The sequence below is a fragment of the Acartia tonsa genome, chromosome 2 (genome assembly GCF_053477335.1).
Source record: "Acartia tonsa isolate MP-2025a chromosome 2, ASM5347733v1, whole genome shotgun sequence".
Taxonomy (NCBI): domain Eukaryota; kingdom Metazoa; phylum Arthropoda; class Copepoda; order Calanoida; family Acartiidae; genus Acartia; species Acartia tonsa.
In genome coordinates, this window is record NC_137261.1 from 9,336,081 (window position 1) to 9,357,264 (window position 21,184).

A 21,184-nucleotide genomic window follows, 5' to 3' on the forward strand; every position below is an offset into this window, starting at 1 on the left:
GGTTAAATTTGTGTATCATCATTGGGGAAGTACATCAATTTATCGCCCATTGTCTTATCCCTTTAGATCGCTGAAGAAAAAGCCTCTTTTCAAATGAATATAATGACAAAAGAACAAATGACCTAAAATGAGCACAACAGTTATGTACGTTTTTTTCTATTTCTAAAAATTGTATTTGTAGGTTTTATTTGGTAATCATTGGTATTTTCCGTGGAGATATCTAAATAAAAACAAATGTACAAAAAGTTGAGCCAAGAATTGATGATGAAGAACTAGCCTGGTGCCCTGTGTGTATACACAAACTAGGCGTGAATATCCTTGCTAATATCTCCAACCCCAACCCCCTAAAATCCCCATTCCTAAAAATCAACCCCGTCCCCTCTTTTTTCCCACCCAATTTAAAACTAATTCGTCTTCAAAAATTTGATCCGAACCAACAAAAATTTTTGCCCAAGGCTTTTCAATCCTTGACTATGGAGAAAAAGGGGGATTTGTTTTCAGGAAATAAGAAATATTTTATTCAGCCGTTTAAAAAATCTTACAAGACATAAATATAGATGCTTAACCATAGAAAAATCATGCTACTTTATTTATAGAACTATTTGCTTTGCCCCTAGCCTAGGCTCTGTGGGAGGGCGAAGGAGTTCATCAAAATAGAACTTAAGGGACGGACGGACAGACATCATTCTACTTTGTATTATAGATGGCTTATTAGGGCTATATCTGTCTGAATATAAGTCTCTATTAATGTATAGACAGAGAGCTATATGTCCCTATCTGTCTGAATATAAGTCTCTATCAATGTATAGACAGAGAGCTATATGTCCCTATCTGTCTGAGTATAAGTCTCTATTAATGTATAGACAGAGAGCTATATGTCCCTATCTGTCTGAATATAAGTCTCTATCAATGTATAGACAGAGAGCTATAGGTCCCTATCTGTCTGAATATAAGTAACTATTAATGTATAGACAGAGAGCTATATGTCCCTATCTGTCTGAATATAAGTAACTATTAATGTATAGACAGAGAGCTATATGTCCCTATCTGTCTGAATATAAGTATCTATTAATGTATAGACAGAGAGCTATATGTCCCTATCTGTCTGAATATAAGTATCTATCAATGTATAGACAGAGAGCTATATGTCCATATCTGTCTGAATATAAGTATCTATCAATGTATAGACAGAGAGCTATATGTCCCTATCTGTCTGAATATAAGTATCTATTAATGTATAGACAGAGAGCTATATGTCCCTTTCTGTCTAAATATAAGTCTCTATCAATGTATAGACAGAGAGCTATATGTCCCTATCTGTCTGAATATAAGTATCTATCAATATATAGACAAAGAGCTATATGTCCATATCTGTCTGAATATAAGTCTCTATTAATGTATAGACAGAGAGCTATATGTCCCTATCTGTCTGAATATAAGTATCTATTAATGTATAGACAGAGAGCTATATGTCCCTTTCTGTCTAAATATAAGTCTCTATCAATGTATAGACAGAGAGCTATATGTCCCTTTCTGTCTAAATATAAGTCTCTATTAATGTATAGACAGAGAGCTATATGTCCCTATCTGTCTGAATATAAGTCTCTATCAATGTATAGACAGAGAGCTGGCTGCTGAAGGTCAACGAACCTTACTATTTTAATAGAATACAACTATATACATAAATATATGTATATTATATACATTGGAGATTTGACACATTTTAATTTACTAAAATATAATTTTGTTGTACGTTTGACCGTCTATCTGTCTGACCAACAAACGTATATATCCTACACCATTATTTACAGTGAAGCTTTTCTAAACAAGTCCCTTTATAATTAGGGATCTTAAGGGATAAGACAATGAACGAAAAATTTATGTAGACCACTAAAAGGACAACAAAATTACCCCTATTTTATTTTAAAATTATTGATTTAAAAGTTTGGAAACTGCTAGGATTGTACAACCCAATTATGACGAATCAACAAATGAGAAAATATACTGTTTTGATAAACAAAAAAGTAAAAGCTAACTACTCTAATTTTCTTGTAAATATTAATCGTAGAAAAAAAATAATCTCTCTCTTCTCTCTTTTTTTATCTATAAATGTGCGTATTAAAAAACAAGAATTATAATATGCAAGAAAAACTAAGCTCACAAATTAAAAACTTTTAATTGCAGTGACCTAGTAGCTTCTTTCATATAAATTCAATAACGCTAAGTTCCAAAACAAACAGGCAATTCTATCTGGTATAGTATTCCATTTTTAGTATATATATATTAATAGAAAAGCATCGCTTTTGGGAAACTAGAAAATAAAATAGTTTATGAAATATCTAGAATTAATAATTTTCCATCTTCATATGAACGCTTGTTTTTAATACCGAAGCTTTGCTATAATTAGGGTAGGTCTGTCCGCCCGTAACGGTTAACTCTTTTCTTTAATTTATACATGTTATAAATGTCCATTAGATTTTAAACGTTGTATGATGATTTAGAAAACGTTTTAAATCTATAACCGTTACATGAAAGTCTATACGAATAATTTAACAAATCAATGTTCTGCTTATTATGTTCCGACACTCTACAAGAGTTATTATTTGTTTGCCCTTCCTTCTGTTTTTAGAGCTTCGTTTAAATGGGTGTTGTCATTCTTGGTTATATAATATAGTACATTAAAAAATTTTCAGTTCCACCTTTATAATAGGTATAAACTAATAACGGCTATTATTTTATTTGAATATTAATATATTAAAATTCATTAAAATTATCTTCATAAAAAAATATTTTATATAGATAAAATTTTATTAATAAAACAAATAAGAAATAAAAAACCTTTGAAACAGGAACCGGCAGCCGCAGCCGTTAGTTACTCAGCTACCCGCATCTGTATCATAGCCGCTCTAATTTTTAAGCAATATACATACAGCCGCGATCGCTGATAGCAGCTAAAATCCAATTATTAAAACGTAGCTGCCAAATTTAAGGAAAATCAGTACCAACAGCCGGCCCCTTTTTTTATGATCATTAGAAGCATCCGCAGCTTAGCCGCATATAAAAATGGCAGCTGACATACCCTGCTTTAAACTATTTGCTCAATTAATAAAATAAACAAATACTTTTTTGTTTATCGAAAATATTAAGTTATGTAATTTTCAAAAATGAATAAAATAATATTTATTTGCTCTTTAAATACCTACTTGGATTTGTTAGACATTATGAAATATATTTCAGTCAAAATTTCCGAATATTTAAGAATATCCTGTAAAAATGTTTACAATGGAAAGCTTTTATACAATTATAGTTAGTAAGCAAGAAATAAGATAATTGATTTTTACACCAGATTATAATGTACTCTAATAAAGTGAAACTTGTAGCTGGCTAAAAAATGATCCCCAACAGATAAAAGGTCATTAAATTTTGAAATAGTGTAAAAACAGAAAAATAACACATATCATAAAATTAAAATCGATTGAATCGCCTCGGTCTAATCATCTAATGTACACATTTAAAAATTCAACATGAAAGTCTTAGTACATTTTTAAAAGCGAAGCTTTTCTATAATTAGGGTCGGTCCGTCAGTCGGTCCGTCCGTACGTCCGTCCGTCCGTACGTCCGTCCGTCCGTCCGAGATAGATAGCTTTTATTAGTTAATTTAGGCATGTTAGAATTGTCCTATCGATTTCAAACTTTGCATGATGATTCCTGTAGTAGTTTGGTACGATTTAGAAAGCGTAGCAACTCTATAATCATTACGAGAATGTCTGTACGTCCATTTTAAACATGTTGATTTTTCTACTTTTTTAACAACAAATTTTCAAGTGTTTTAATTATCCGTTTGATCTGATTTTTGGTATATTGATTCCTGGGACAACAAAGAACAATATTATAAGCGAAGCAACTCTATAACCAAGTCCAAAAATGTAAGTATGTCCATAAACATTATCCTGTTTTTAAGCAGTTTTTCAACAAATTTACCTACAATTTTGATTCGACATTTATACATTTATGTTCCGATTTTTCAGTTCAGATACTATACAAGTGTTAATGTCCGTTTGTCCTACCGTTTCAGTGCTTCGCTTTTATGGATGTTGTCATCCTTGTTTATTAATTTTTGAGTAAGGAAGGAGTAGGTTGCGCTAAAAATCCGTAAAGGTGTGAGTTTAAGGCTTAAAAATTGTAGTAGAACGGTATTATTCACTAAATATGTGTATTTCTTATTGAAAAGAACTATAGACGAAATTTTTTTGTTTAAAAGTTAACTTAAATTTTTATTGTACTACTACTGTTTTTAAAAGCGAAGCTTTTCTATAATTAGGGTCGGTCCGTCCGTCCGTCCGAGATAGTTAGCTTTTATTCGTTAATTTAGGCATGTTAGAATTGTCCTATCGATTTCAAATTTTGCATGGTGATTCCTGTAGTAGTTAGATACGATTTAGAAAGCGTAGCAACTCTATAATCGTTACCAGAATGTCCGTACGTCCATTTTAAACATGTTGATTTTTATACTTTTTTAATAACAATTTTTTTATGTGATAAAATCATCTGATTGATCTGATTTTTTGATTACTGATTCCTATTACAATAAGGTACAATATTATGAGCGAAGCATCTCTATAATCAAGTATTAAAATGTCAGTATGTCCTTAAACAGAATTCTGCATTTAATAAATTTTGTAAGACCCCAAAAGAGCCCAGTAAGCTGAAACTGGGAAACCTCCAACTCCATAATCTACTCCTGCCCAAAATGCTTGCTATCAATCAAACCAACCAACCAACCAACAAACTGAAACTCAAACACCAAACCAATTTAAACATTATTAATGTAATTGTGTATTTAGTTTATTATGTTAGTTATTTATATTTTATATGTATAACAGCTAACCCTTAACCTACTAACACATATCTATTTTATTAATTTTTATTTCGTATTTTACTTATTTCATTTTGTATGATTTTTTTCTAAAAGAATAAATCATTTTAACAACAACAATAAGTTTTGCAACAAATTCACGTATAATTTTGTCAAACCTTATATTTTCATATTTTGTATATTCAGTTCTGACACTCAACAATAGTTAATATTCGTCTGTCATATCGTTTCAGAGCTTCGCTTTTATGGATGTTGTCATCCTTGTTAACTTAAAACTCACAACCTTTACGGATTTTTTTAGCGCAACCTACTCCTTCCTTTTATATCAGTCAATAATTCTTATCATAAAAAAAATTCTTTTCCTGTCAAAAAATAGTATTTAAAAATGTATACTTAATTCAAATTAAAATATGGCCTTGACGTGCGTAGTATATTGTTTTAGAAAACAAGGACGATTACATCTATTTGAAGCGAAGTTGAATGAAAAGTGAGTTCGTAACTTCTCAAATAAAAGTGTTAAGACTTTTAAAGGTCGATTTGCCATAATCTATGTTTAACTATAATGGATATATGATATGTGGATATGTTGTTGGTGAATTTTTTTGTCAATTTAGCTTGCTAATATGAACCCCATTAGTCAGTTCGTTCATCCAGTAGGAGGGGAGGTTGTGGGGGGGGTATCGTTGTTTTAGCCAGCTGCGTGTATTACTTTATCAGAGAGTTCAAGAAAATTTGGTGCAACATCCAAGTAATATCGATTATAACTACAGTAAAATCTAACCAATAGTTAAGAAAAACGTCGCACAATTTCATAAAATTATGATTCATTACTAAACATGCATAAAAAGTTATTATAACCGGTTCTTATCCAATGGATATTAATCGGCTTGAAAGCCATACTGGAATATAATATAAATTTTAGCATCTAAATTCTTGCTAACCAATAACCATGCACGTTACATGTACTATCAGCTATACCTATAAATATTTCATATTAATGCAAAAATAACGTCATGACACAATAAATAAATAATTAATGGGTAAATTGCAACGCGTATGTTACGATGACTAATAATAGAAAAATGTTCTTTTTGGCCAATTTTCTAATTAATTTAAGTAGCCATTTAAGAAATATAAATCGATATATTATTACTTTGATGTTGTACCATAATTTCATATACTCTGATAAAGTGATGCTCGCAACTGGCTAAAATAACGATCCCCTCCTACTGGATGAACGAATTGACCATATGAGCAAGCTGAATTGGCGAAAAAATTTCCCTTCTAGTTTTCAATATATATCCACGTATATCATATATTTATTCCATTTATAATATATATCTAGTGTACAATAAATATAGAAATACTAGATGATTAATCCCTTAAATGAGCCAATAGGAACACACTGTAGGAAGAATATGACCATATTATTAATTTTAAAGGTCGATTATTTGAAAATTTCATCGATGTTATAAGTCACCTATGAACAAATGAATGTATTAGGATACAACTTTTCTTAAATATATGCTGCCGTCGAAATATACCTTGCTTATAATTATGGGTTTGTCTGCTGGAAATTCATCTCTAATTTGGATGGATTATTGTGTGTGATAGATGATCTCTGATAAAATATGTATTGTAATATTGGAACCATAACTTGGTTGACACGAAGTTAACGCGTGATTTGAGAATGACATTTCTCGTATTCATTCGAATCCGGTGGATAGGAACCGGTTCTCATCCATACGAAAAAACTATGTCTAGCATCGTATTATATCCAGTTTTCTACGAATATAGAAATGTACAATCATAAGATTAAAACCAGTTTTTTTAGCCGGTGCCTTCGGCACCACGCGGCTAAAAAAACTGGTTTTAATCTTATAATTGTACATTCTATATCCGCGGAAAGCCGTTTATAATACGATACGAGAAATAACTATTAGCACCTAAATAACACAGAATCGATAATTAATTTTACTTAGATGTTGCGCCACATTTTTATTTACTCTGAAAAGTGATGCTCGCAGCTGGATAAAATAACAATAACCCAAATCCATCCCCTTTTCCACAATAATACATCCCCTCCTCTGCTACTGAATGGACGAACAAACCAATAAATGAGGCTCTTATATCAAAGTCGAAGAAAAGTAATTTTAGATCCATTGCCACATCCCTATATCCATGAGTGAGATATACATATATGTTTTTTAAGATGAACTGAATTTAGTTTCCGAAAGTGTGCGTAGCTTCCGCGTCCTATCTCAATATTTGCTACTAGCTAAAAAAGCTTCAAACTTCAAAAAAAATGAAAATTTGAAAAATTAAAATTTTTGAATGTATAATGTATAAATCGTTTATACATTAAATCGCTTTTCCATTTGACCGGAGTCGCTGAAAATATGGTCTGCAATAATTGGGTTATCTGCTGTACACTTTAGGAAACTAGGGCTTGAATAGGAAATTTATTTCAGCTGATCGTTTTTTAAAGATGTGCTGAAAATGGATTGCGTATATCTTCCAGAATTTCCAAACTTGTACAGCAGATAACCCAATTATTGCAAACGCTATTTTCAGCTACTCCGGAAATTTGTGAGAACAAAGCAATTTATACATTATACATTCAAAATTTTAATGTTTAAAATTCTAATATTTTTTTTGGAAGTTTGAAGCTTTTTTAGCTTGTAGCAAATTTCGAGATAGGACGTGGACGCTAGGTCCACTTTCGGAAACTAAATTGGAGTTCATCGATATATATGTTTTTTAAAGATGTGCTGAAAATGGATTGCCTATATCTTCCCGAATTTCCAAACTTGTACAGCATATAACCCAATTATTGCAAACGCTATTTTCAGCAACTCCAGTCAAAAGGAAAAGCGATATAATGTATAAACGATTTATACATTATACATTAAAAATTTTAATTTTTCAAATTTATATTTTTTTGACGTTTTAAGCTTTTTTAGCTAGTAGTACATATTGAGATAGGACGCGGAAGATAGGTACACTTTCGGAAACTAAAATTCAGTTCATCTTTTTAAAGGAGTTATTGGAAACAGAATGCTAGTACTTTATGACCTGCAGTACACTGGTTCCTACAATTTTATCTCAACTGTGTAACATTATAATTACTAGTTCAGTTGTACTGTGATTAATCCACATAAAGGACTAGATAACCCGTGTTTATAATATATCTTTTACCCCCTGTTAATAGTACATTTGACAATTGAGTTTTACATTAGATATCAAATTAAATAGCCATTTTTTAAATTAATCGTGTTAATGTCGCTTTTAGATAGCAAATAAATTTATTTCACACCCCTTTCAAAAACACCAAAAAAGACTTGAGAACGGTAGGAGAGAGTGAAATAATCCATTTTCTATCCAAATAACCCCATCTTCATTTATCTATAATACAAAGTAGCTTGATGTCTGTCTGTCTCTCTGTCCGTCCGTCCGCCTGAAGCTTAAGATCTCGGTAACCACTGAACCGATTGGATTCTACTCTTCAGGGTATAAACCTATCGGTCCTGTGGTGGTTTTAAGCTATTTCTTGGTAGGTGGGACACCCTAAACCCCCCCCCCAAAAAATGAAAATTCCCCCCCCCCAATTTTTTTTTTTTTTTGCAGAAGATATCCTTGGTTCTTTTTTTTCTTTGCAGAAGATTTCCTTGGTCCTTTTGCGAATTTCGCCTAAATTTTTTTTTATCACCTCTTGGGGCAAGGCCCCTAGAGGCTAGGGGCGAAGCCGCTAGTTAAAAATAAAGGGCATGAAAGGAAAATAAAGTACATTTGAAATATGAGTGGATATATTGTGAATATATTGACAAGGGTAAATTTATCGTCAATTTAGCTTACAAATATGGACCTCATTTAACGGTCAGTTCATTAATCCAGTATGCGATAGTGTATGGATTAGAAGGGGTGGATAGAGGTATCGTTATTTAGACAGGCTGCAAGCATCACTTTATCATATGAAAATCTGGTGCAACAACTAAGCAAAAATATATCGATTCAAATGTGTTATGAAAAAAAGTTATCTATAAAAAAAAGTCTTTTGGGTTGTTTTTTAATAGTGCAAAATTAGTTTAAAAGTGAAGCTTATTTACATTTAGGGTCGAATCGTCCGCAATTTGTATTCTAAACATTAATTTAGATTATGTTCAGATTGTTCTATCAATTAATTCTATCCAGGAAGCAAGGACGTCCAAGCTTTTTATTTTGAGGGGGGTATAATATGAGATGTTACAAAAATTTCAGGGGTCTAAGGTCTTTTTTTAAAAATTTGAGGGGGGTAAAATGAGGTATTTTAAAATTTGAGGCGGTAAAGAAATCAAATATAAAAAATATTTCTTTGTTTAATTTACTAATTGGAAAAATAAAATAAAACAATAAATAAACAGTTAATATAAGTAACAAAATGCATTTGGTATCATAAAATAAGAAGAATAATATTAAAACTAATGCAAATAAAATATCAGCAGCAAAGTACATCGTAAAATTGATATATTGTGCGTTAATGTACATGAAAAAGAAAATATAAAATAAAGTTTTTCACGTATCACATTATAATGCACGTGTTTTACAGTGCTAAAAATACGCAAATTTACTGCAAAATCAGTTCCAGTTGACTTATGATCCTTTGGTTAAGTAACACCCATAAGAAAACCAACTTTTTGGAGTGGATACAAAACCGCGACAGTAACAAAACCGCTCCATAACAAAACCGCGACAATAACAAAACCGCGACAATAACAAAAATATAACTAAGTAGGAATTCTGTAGGAATACATGGCCGCAGCGCTCGGCCCCCTTGCCCATAACCTAAAAAATATTAAAAATTTGAAAAAAATGTACCAACCACTTTTTGTAAAATCCACAAAATTCTAAACCATGCGGCCATGACCTTCTAGCATTAAGATTTTTTTTATTATAGATTTTTAGTATTATAGATTTTTTGTAATGTCGCGGTTTTGTTACTATCGCGGTTTTGTTATGGGGCGGTTTTGTTACTGTCGCGGTTTTGTTATGGGGCGGTTTTGTAACTGTAGCAGTTTTGTTTGTCGCGGTTTTGTATCCACTCCAACTTTTTTATCATAAAGCAGAATTTCACATAGTATAATTGGGGGGAAGGGAGGGATGATATTATCGTCCAGTGTCCTATATGGCCCTTTGTAAAACCAGGACATTCCCCCATAAGTTCAAATGCATTTTAGGAAAGCTATTTCTTAGTCCAGTAAAGGTTTTAAACCATTCAAATAATTTATGAATATGAAAATAGACGCCCAAGATTTGTATTTTGAGAGGGGGGGGGGGTAAAATGATAATTTCAAACACATCTTTACCCCCAACTCTTGGACGTCTATGAATATGAAGAAAAAAAAGAATAAAACATGTCTTGACCAAAACATGGCGAAAATAGAATGTCCACTTAACCAGGAAAAATGCGCGAAATTCTTTTTGCACTAATTTTGCACACATACACAAACAAACACACACGTAAAATACGTCCAACACACACACACACACACACAAAACAAGAACACATAGAAAATATTCTCTCTCGATTATTCGGTGCGTAAATTTATATAGGTATATATATGTAAATTACTAAGAATAAAATATCTTTTTTAAAAGGCTCTAATTATAAAAATAATAATAATTTTAATAATAACGTTTTAAGATTAGTATTAAATTGTAATTTTAAACCCCTACTTAAAAACTAGATATATCGAGAAATAGAAAATTATAGCTATAACTTTTTATGATATATTACATATTTCTAGCTATATAAATTTTATTTAAAGGCGAAATTTCATTAAGAAATGGTTTTACAGATTTAAATTTAAAAATTAAAAGCATATTGAATACGAAAAGGAAACCTTAAATCTCGAATTTTGAGAAATTTTATGATCCTGTCCTTAAATTGGGGCCTTTTAAGGTAAAGAAAAGGCCTTTAAGGCGAAAGTACATAAAAAAAAGTTAATTCTAAAAACATATTTAAGGTTTTAACGTCTAAATATGCTTTATTTAGAGGTAGAATAGAATTATATGTGTAATTAAGATGGTGAAATTAAGGTATATAAAAACTTACCATTTAGACGAATATTTGGTTTTGACGCATTTCCTCGCAAAAAAAACTTGTTTATTATTCACTTAAAACATATATGAATACGCACTTATTTCTAAGTTTATATATAATAATATCTCCACTTTTTTTTCTACTACGTCTCACTTTTAGTATAATGTGTAACTTGTTTTTAGTTCACTACTATGTATGTATATTTATATATAGTTGGCCATATAGCAGTGCTTGTATCAGTGTTTTATATAGGCATATACTAGTAAAACTAGTCTCTCTATAGTCTCTTTGCCACCATATAGTCCTCTACACACTCTCCACTTTACTGCTAGATATCTCTGTCCCCCGTATTTCTTCACCACTCTCCATACAACTTTGGGAGAAAAAGGGCCTCGCAAACTACAAATACTATTTGAACTGAAGGGAAAATGGCAAATAGTTTTTGCATTTTATTGATGCATTTCTTTGCAATGGTTTTACAATTATAAGCTTCATGAAGACATTATTTAATATGTTATACAAAATAAGAAAAGTGTACAAAATAAAAATTTTAACATGTGTTGCGCGGCCCTCAAAGTACAAGTTGACGGACGGGCCTGACTACTGCCCTTGGTCGGGTTGGGTCAAATTTTCCAAAGTATAGGAGGGATCCCGACCCTGTTGTTATCATCATCATTTTACATATGGTGAAAAAAGAGAGAGGAGGAGGGATATTTCATATGATAGATTTTTGTGTAACCCTGCTCCCCTACCCTTTCCTCCCTCTCTATCTCTCTCCTTAGACATGCAATACATATAGAAAGATACTTTTTTTCGGTGGGAAATTTACATCCTTTATAAAAAATGACGGAAAAATCCGCCACCAATTAAACCCATAATTTGAATCATTTAATGAATAGTAGGCAAATAGATTTGCATTGCAACAGTTCCCCGATGGATAGAGCTTCCCCCCCCCCCCTCCTTAGAATAAAAAGGATATTTTGTCGATCCTGTTATATTGTAAGGTTTTTATGCTTTTCACATAAAGGCCACAGTTGGGTTTATTTTTAAAACGTCTCAAGGTGATTTTAGGTTACTTTTGTCATAATCCTTTTCCCTTAGGATTCAGCGTCGAACTTTGCAGCCGCCAGATCTTAAACAAAAAGTAAATGTAAAAAAATAAGTTTTTCAAATTTGTCTTTGACTAGTCCACCCCCAATAAATGAGCCTTATATAATCTTCCATAATTCCTTCTGTATTATATTCCAGCTTTATAGGAGACTTTGTACTTTAGAAATTCTGAGGGGGGAGGAGGGGATATAAAAATAAATTTTGTACCTGATGCTCCCCTAGATGCCCAGGTGGAAAATAACCCACTGTTATTTTTTTAAAGATGTAAGAGAAAAAATATTTCAGTGATAATTTTTCTTAAAATTGTTACAAAAATTCTTTGGAACTATGAAAAGCTTCCAATTAACAGTTTTTTTGCAGGCAGATATACAATCAGTTACTTTTTATGATGACGAATTTTATAACAAAATTTTATTGTAACACAAGATTAAAACATTTTTATAAAACTTTATTCCTTTAAGATGTTCAAGGATTTTATAGTAGGAGTGGGAATTTCTTGATTCATTACCATTTGCACAGTTAGGACTTCCAGTCAAATTGATGGTTGTCCGTAGGGTGTTACTTGCCTAAAAACCCTTGGAGATTTGACAAAGAAAGAAGTTATCCTTGACTAATGGATATATGTTGTGGATTGACACCAGCCCCACTTGTATATAGGTAAATATACCTATGTAGAACATTAAAATTAATTAATTGTGGGTACGGGGGGGGGGGGTGTTTAAATCCCTCTATCTATATCATTTCCATGGGAAGTTTTATATAAAACTTCTTCATAAAATTTTATATATTGTGTGTTACAAATTTTTTCCACTTTATTCACCTCATAATCCTCCCAAGAACAAAATCAACCAAGAGAGGATGTGTACCAGGCACCCAAGAATGTTTTCACCGAGGAGGTGGTTTATCGCCACACCCTTAACTAAAAGCATTTCAGGGAGGCTATACCACTCCCCCTTGAGAACTTTTTAAAGAAGGAGGATGGAGTAAAAAATGGTTAAATGAGTTTGCTATAACCTTTTAACATATTGTCTAAAACCTGAGCTAAGTAAAGATTTTATTAAATATTTTTATATTAAAATAAATGATAAAAACTTTTTTTCTCCATGGTTTTAGTTTTCTATATATTAATAAGTCTATGATTACATTCTAGGAATAAGATATCGTATACGTCGCAAAATAAAAATCTACAGTTTTAAATTTTGAAACTATAAAATTTCATAGAAAATATGTAGGACAAAATTTACTCGTGGCGGCGTTTTAAAATCTCTTTTTTTATTTAATTTTGTAAATTTTTCCCACTAACTGTATTGTAAACAAGAACGAAATTACGTCCAACAGAAGTAAAGCCTTTTTTAAATAATATATTTAATTCAAAGTAAACCAATTTTTGCACGTCTGTTCGTCTATTCAACTGATTGCCGGTCTTCCCCCTCCTCTACTAAAGGCTAGATACAAAGCCACTATAAGTACAAAAAATAAAAGTACAAATAAAAAGGAAGAAAGGGAAAGAAATAAAGAACAAAATGAAATTCAAATGTAAAAGTAACAGGATGTTTGTCTGTCTGTCTACGTGTCAGTAACAAAAGATCTCGCTTACCGCTGTACCGAAATAGTTATCCTTTACAGTAAATCTTCTCGTAGGTAAATAAGATGAAGTAAAAAGAAGAATTATAAGAAAAGAAAAAGAATATAGAGAAAGTTACTAACAGACCAACCATAATTGTAGAATAGCTTTGCTGTTACATATGTATTTTAAATTAATATTTGGGAAATTGTCTACGATACGATGCTCCATGATTTTTCAGTATGGATGGAAACTAGTTCTAATCCAGCGGACATTAATCGCTGTCGAAGCCATACTGGAATAGTTATTTTACGCATCGTATTATAAACAGCATTCCGCGGATATAAAATATACAATTATAAGATTAAAACCAGTCTTTTCAGATCCGAGATGCCAAAGGCACGGGACAAAACAACTGGATTTAATCTTATGATTGTACCTTTTTATATTCGTAGAAAACTGGATATAATACAATGCTAGGCATAATTTTTTCGGTATGGCTGAAAACTTGTTCTAATCCAGCGGACATTAATCGATTTCGAAGCCCTACTGGAAAATGTCTTAAATGCATTACAGATTGACTGGTCAAACAAGCAGGGCAGTTAAACTTTGTTTATATAAAATTTACTGTTCAAGTTAAAAAGTTGAAAGCACAGTTTGGCAGCTGCCTAAAGTAGCCAAAACTGCAAACGGACCGCCTTAAAATCGCAGCTATGGGGGTGCCAAACACTCATTAAAAATAATTTAATTCATGATTGCAGTTTTATATTAAATGAATCACAAATATCTATTTTATAATTAAATAGAAAGGACAAATATTGGAGGGTTCAAAGTCCATAAAAACAAAATAACACTGTTCTACAGGGCTCGGCAGTCGCAGCTTCCAGTACAATTTATTCTTAAATTTATGCAGCAGAAATACTTTATAATTCCGCAGCCAAAATGAATAATTTCGAAGAAACCGAAGCCACAGCTGTCAGCAGTTTCTTCCAAATTTTCAAGATGTGTGAATCAATTTTACAGTATGGCTTCAAAACCGATTAATAACCGCTGAGTTAGAACCGGTTTTCAGCCATACTGAAAAATCATGTAAAGCATCGAAAGAAATCATAAAGTTATACCAATTTTGTTATCCATTCGGGGTTAACAAAACTGGTTTTAATCCGCGGAAATCTGTTTATTATACGATGCGATATAACTATTACCAATTAACGGTTGTCGGGCCTTTCAATTATTAATTACAATCAGAACTGCTATTCAGCCAATTCATTCCATTTAAAATTGCCGAAAAAAAAAGTATTTTGCTGGAGTAAAGTTGGAGTAAAACTTGTTTTTTGGTGTAACTGAAAGGGAAGTGGGTAAGAAGGGGGAGAAAAAGGGAAGAGGATTGAGGGGAAATTTTCAGTTAGAATTGTTTATCAGAATAACATTCCCTTTTCCCTGATTACAATAATAACCACAATTACAGAGAAACTTTATTTGCTTGAATTAATTAAGTAAAATGTTGTATGAAAATTATTCTATAATGTAAAGTAGTAAGATTTTTTTGTCTGAAGCAAAAGATCTCGCAAGTTTCTGGATCGAAGGGATTGAACTTATCAGGGAAGCTTTAAAATGAAGAGAGGTGGTTTTCTGTTACTTATATGAAATTCCTCCCTCCCCTAGAGGCTAAGTTGAAGAAATAAAGTTGTTTATAAAGTTTCAAGCGTTGGTCTGGCTGTCTTTTGGTCTGTAACGCTGTAATCCTCATCTACTTTCAATAATTTACTTTGTCTGTCTGTCCACCCATCTGTCAGTCTTTATCGCTATGGGAGAAATGTGATATTCTTGGCTGCTATTTACAATAGACTTCTCTGGCAGATACAAAGAGGTGAACTTTTAATACCTTAAAAATATTAATTAAATTACAAGGCTAAAAAACAGTAATTACCTATTAATTACAATCCTTGAGTTTCCTTTTATATACTGACAATAAACAAAATATATTACGATAAAGAACATAATTTTATAAACGTAAAATTGCGATTAATCGTAACAAAATTAACCACTAATATGGATAATAATAATATTATTAACTATTAGTTAATTATACCGGGTATTAAATTCGTTTGCAAAAATCTTTGGGGGCTCTATAAAATCTTAATCCCTCTCCCTCCCTCTAACTATCTATCTATCTATTTATCTAACTATCTATCTATTTATCTAACTGTCTATCTATTTATGTATCTCTGAATCAATATATGAATGTCATTATTTATCCTATCGTTTCAAAATTAAGCTACTATTGAATGCAATCATCCTTGTTTCATGTCAAAATTCATTGTAAAAAACACAATTGTTTTTACAGAAGTTTTATCCGTGTCTGAAAAAGTGTGTTAATGAAACGAGACTTGATGAGTGCAATTATAAAAACTTCTTAATTCGCACACACGTGAATGCAAGTGTAGAGTTGCAAAAACTCATTTTTCACAATTTTTAAAATCAGCAGAAATAAAAGCAAATGAACATTTAGGCCATAAACAATGTTTCCAGTGTGTCTTCGAAACCGATTAGTATCCGCTGGTTCTCAGTCATACTAAAAATTTATGTATAGCATTGTATTCTATGATCGTCTTACAAACAATTTTTTAAGAATATTAAATGAAAAATCCTAAAATTTATACCAGTTTTATTAGCCAGAGCCTTGGGCTAACAAAACTGATTTAATTTTTCATTTGTATTTTGCATAAATCTGTTCATAATACGAATTGAACTTCCCATCTCAAAATTTAAGAGCAGACAATTTTGGAATAGGTTAAGACTTTCAGCTGAATCTTAAAATTGCCAAGGTTGATTAACCTGAAGCTTACAGGCAGCTTACGCGTGGCTGCCGAGCCCTGATAGATTAAGCCGTAGTCCATTGTCTTATCTGTTTAATATCCCTACATTTTTTAGACATTGGTATCCTAGTATTGGTACTGTTGGTCAAGTTTTAACCAATTTTTGTCACAGGTGATATAAATTGTAATTGAACTAGGAAACAAAGTTTACCTAAAAGAAAACCTTTAATATATTATATTCACTTATATAATGTTAAACAAACTATATGTAAATCGATAATCAATAAAGTTGTAAATTAAAGTGTCCTACCAGAAAATTAGGAATTGTGCCAACAAAAGCATGTAGTCATAATTTCACTAGAATATTTTGTTTAGTTAACATAATGTCGGCCAGGGCCGCTTTTAAATAAGGCCAAATATTCGACATAAGCATTAAATGTATATTTTAGAAAACTACTTGGTTCAAGTGGTGATGACTATTTTCCTATTTTCGTCGCCTAGCAAATTGCTTTCTGTTCTTTTGTTGGGGCTCGGCTGTGTTTATATTTCAGACGCTATTAGCTGATAACAAAGACCCAATACAAAATCGGGACAGGGTCCTCCCTGCCCAGTCGACAGAGTTAGATATAGCTCATATTCCTTCTATTCTTTTGATTTAATACATAAACCATTAAAATTGCATATAGAATAGATAGATGTAAACAGTTTTTTTAAAAGGGCATACTTAATATTTGCTCAATTTATTAAAATTATGTAAGTCCTGCTGTAATTTTTACCTAATCTACTCTATGATTTTAAATGTACATTTGGCTGTCCGTCCGTCCTTTTGTAAGTTATCTTTCGGGGAATATCTCGGCTGCTATTTACATCCCCCAGGCGTTTTTCAGTCCTTGGATACTTGTATTATATTGTGTTAATCCTATAGTATACAAAAAAAAAAGATAGTTTATTAGTAAATTTTTAATGCAATGTAATTATCATTTATAAATGTTGATATTAAATGTATATGTCGTTTTGTCCCAATAAATATTTGAATTTGAATAGACCGTTTGAATTTTGTATGTGAAGATTCGCTATCCCAATGAGTTTATCTGATCAATCTATAACTTACTTTATCCGTTGGTTCACAATTTTGTTGAAATTCGCTTCTTATGGATTTTGTTATTCTTGTTCATTAGCATTCTAATACTAGGGCGTTTAATTTTTAGAAAAAAAGGTAAAAAATACACTTTTTACAAACAATAAATTATTAATTTCTGTTGAAAGTGGTAACAATCTTGTCAAGTGTATTATTGTTTAAACAAAAAGTCTAGATTCTTTAAATCTGTTTAAAACAGATAAAAATGGATATAATATACTTGACAGTGGAACTTTTATCGTCCATTTAGGTTGCTATTTTAGTCCTCATTTACTTGTAAGTTCTTTTCTCCAGTAGGATGAGAAGGGATTGGGTGAAAGAGGTGGATCTTTGGATTAGCCAGCTGGAATGACCATATTATTAGTGTAACATCCGAGTAATTATGTAACGATTTAGATATGTCATGTTTATTACCAATTCAACCAATTCTGAAGGCAATCTTATAACTTTATCGGCTTATGTGAACATTACAGTATTGCACGCAGGTTGGATGTGAACATTACAGTATTGCAAGCAGTTTGGATGTCAATATTACAGTATTGCAAGCAGACTGGATGTGAACATTACAGTATTGCAAGCAGGTTGGATGTGAACATTACAGTATTGCAAGCAGGTTGGATATCAACATTACAGTATTGCAAGCAGGTTGGATATTAACATTACAGTATTGCAAGCAGGTTGGATATCAACATTACAGTATTGCAAGCAGGTTGGATGTGAACATTATAGTATTGCAAGCAGGTTGGATATCAACATTACAGTATTGCAAGCAGGTTGGATATCAACATTACAGTATTGCAAGCAGGTTGGATATCAGCATTACAGTATTGCAAGCAGGTTGGATGTGAACATTATAGTATTGCAAGCAGGTTGGATATCAACATTACAGTATTGCAAGCAGGTTGGATATCAGCATTACAGTATTGCAAGCAGGTTGGATGTGAACATTATAGTATTGCAAGCAGGTTGGATATCAACATTACAGTATTGCAAGCAGGTTGGATGTGAACATTATAGTATTGCAAGCAGGTTGGGTGTCTGACAAATTCTCGACGCAAGAACATTTATGATTACTCCCAGTTAACAAAAATTTTAATATTCTTATTTTTTCGCACAGTATTATGGGCAGCTTTCTGTAGATTATTAATCTTATTTTTTGTTTTTAAATTTGTGGAAAATTCTTTGTAATAAGATGCTATACATGACTTTTCAGTATATCTTAGAACCAGTTTTAATCAAGTGGATATTAATCGGTTTCAAAGCCATACTGGACAGATAGGTATTGTATGCAAAACAAAGGACAATGAATGTTAGAATTATTTGCTCTTAATTTCAAAGAATTTGTCACCTACGTAGAAATAAAAACTGAAAACTCATAAAACGTGTCATACTAGAGAGGTTGGTAAATTTTAATGTTAACTGGTGCTGCGTTTTGAGGTTCGTGACATTAATAATAAGACATGGGGAATGCCAGAGAATGCGTTTTTTCGACAATTTTTTCGACATTGATTGATTGAACGAAGACGATGGGATTTCAACACAGAGAATTCAAAATTTCAAAATTATTATTTTAGCCATTTGTATAATGTCTAATACAACTTAAATCCATTTTCGCTGCATCTTTGTTAATGCATCTTTTTAGATCTGTATAAGACATTATACAAATGGCCAAAATAATAATTTTAAAATTTTGAATACTTAAATTGTATACTCTGTTAAAAACCTTATTCCATCTTGAAGATCAATGCCCCGTACGATTTTAACAGAGTATATAACTTGAGAATTCAAAATTTTAAATTATTATTTTAGCCATTTGTATAATGTCTAACACAGCTCTAAAAAGATGCATTAATAAATATGCAGCGAAAATGGATTTAAGTTCTATTAGACATCATACAAATTGCTAAAATAATAATTTAAAAATTTTGAATCCTTATGTTGTATACTCTGTGTTGAAATCCCATCGTCTTCGTTCAATCAATCAATGTCTAAAAAATTGTCGAAAAAACGCGGCATCTTTTAAAAACCCATCTCAGGACCTGTACAGAGGCGCAACTTATTGCCATGCAAAGTTAGGAAAAACAGACAAAGATAGTTTAAAGATTGCCTCGGACACCGGTATCCTGGATAGGAAACAGGTTTTTTCTGACATACGTCTCACAAGACCTATGTAGTCATGACCGGGAGACAATAACGATTCAGTATATGACTTTCGTTAAATCACAGCTGATCATTTTTGTGGATTTTTTAAAAATTACTTTTATACCCAAATTTTCATAGTTTTTCCCCAAAAAATCACAATTTTCTCACATTTGCAGCTTAGTTAACCTAAATTTACGCAAGAAAAGTATAATAAATACAGCTGAAGTAAAGACTGTGTTATCATCAATAACAAAATCTTTAAGAATCGTAAATAATCTAAGATTTGTAGTCTAGTAATGAAATAAGATTTATTTGAAGTAAATATTTGAATTGATGTCTTAACAGCTCTTGTAATTAACTTTAAAAAAATGCCTCATGACATATTATATTGTTAAAACATAGTTTCAGACTGTGAAAAAACCTCCCTTTGAGGTTCCTAATGAAGTTAACATAAACATGCTTCAGAAACAGCAATGATTCTGTTTCAAGTTTCCTTGAAATATTAACAAGTTATCCTGCTCAATATTGGTTTCTGGCTGATTTGATGTCTCAACATCGAAACAATATCTGCTTGGGTTATAAAATATATCCATAACCACAGTTGCCATGTTCAAAGTCCTATATTACCATATATACCAGGCTACAATTGAATATACAACCAGTTCCTGGTTCAAAAAAGCTTGGCAGAAGGTTAATATATTTTATAAGTGGGATTATCACTTTGACATGCACTTGGAATCCTTGTAAAGACCAGTCAATAGCTGGTCTTGATTGAGTCTCTGCCTTTTGTACACACTGCTTGTCTTTACTACTGATTAAATGTCATAGTGAGAAATGGAAGGTTTTCATAGGTGAACCTACAGAATGATTATAGATACATATTGGATTCATTCTAAGCTTGATGGATAATTTGCAAACTAGTGTATTCAAACATTATGTTGATATGACTCATAAATATAAGACTAGCAGCTAACTGACAGGAAAGCACTTGGCTCATAGCTTGAAGAAAATAATAGTAGCTTATTACTAGAGTGAATGTGAATGCTGGTTACATGATCACAACTGGATTTTATTCGAGTGTGGGTTCCAATGGCAACTTTAAAATCCAATTTGAAAATAAACACAGGCAAGTTCTTTGTCCTAAGCAGATCAATACTACCCTTCCTAAAAGCTACCAGTAGTAAAGGTACCTAGGAAGGTGTTAAACAGGAAGACCAAAATGAAGGATTAGCAAAGCAAAAATAAAGGGCAGTTTGTCTATCAAGTGGTGTTAAATTTGGAATCATAGACCCACCTGACTTTCAATCAGCAGAGTAGGCGGAAGCCATGGTACATTTCTGAGTAATAGAGAATGAGAGGATATGAGCTCTTAGCTGAAGTAACTAAGGCAAGGGAGACCATGTAGATAGGTGCATAACAGTCTAGGCTTTCACCCATGGAAAGATCTCTCATGACA

At 31.8% G+C, this 21,184-nt stretch overlaps 2 protein-coding genes across 2 annotated transcripts in view; both read right to left on the bottom strand.

The window, feature by feature from the left end:
• LOC145304002 (uncharacterized) overlaps positions 1-11,225 on the bottom strand; it is a 35,303-nt gene extending 24,078 nt beyond the window's left edge. The window contains exon 1 of the mRNA XM_080145756.1: positions 10,968-11,225. Coding sequence (XP_080001882.1) covers positions 10,968-10,970 — 3 coding nt within the window. The 5' untranslated portion in view covers positions 10,971-11,225. The remainder of the gene's footprint in view (positions 1-10,967) is intronic.
• The window catches only part of LOC145304025 (uncharacterized), a 465,321-nt gene that overhangs the window by 182,147 nt on the left and 261,990 nt on the right, over positions 1-21,184 (bottom strand). The window lies entirely within an intron of this gene.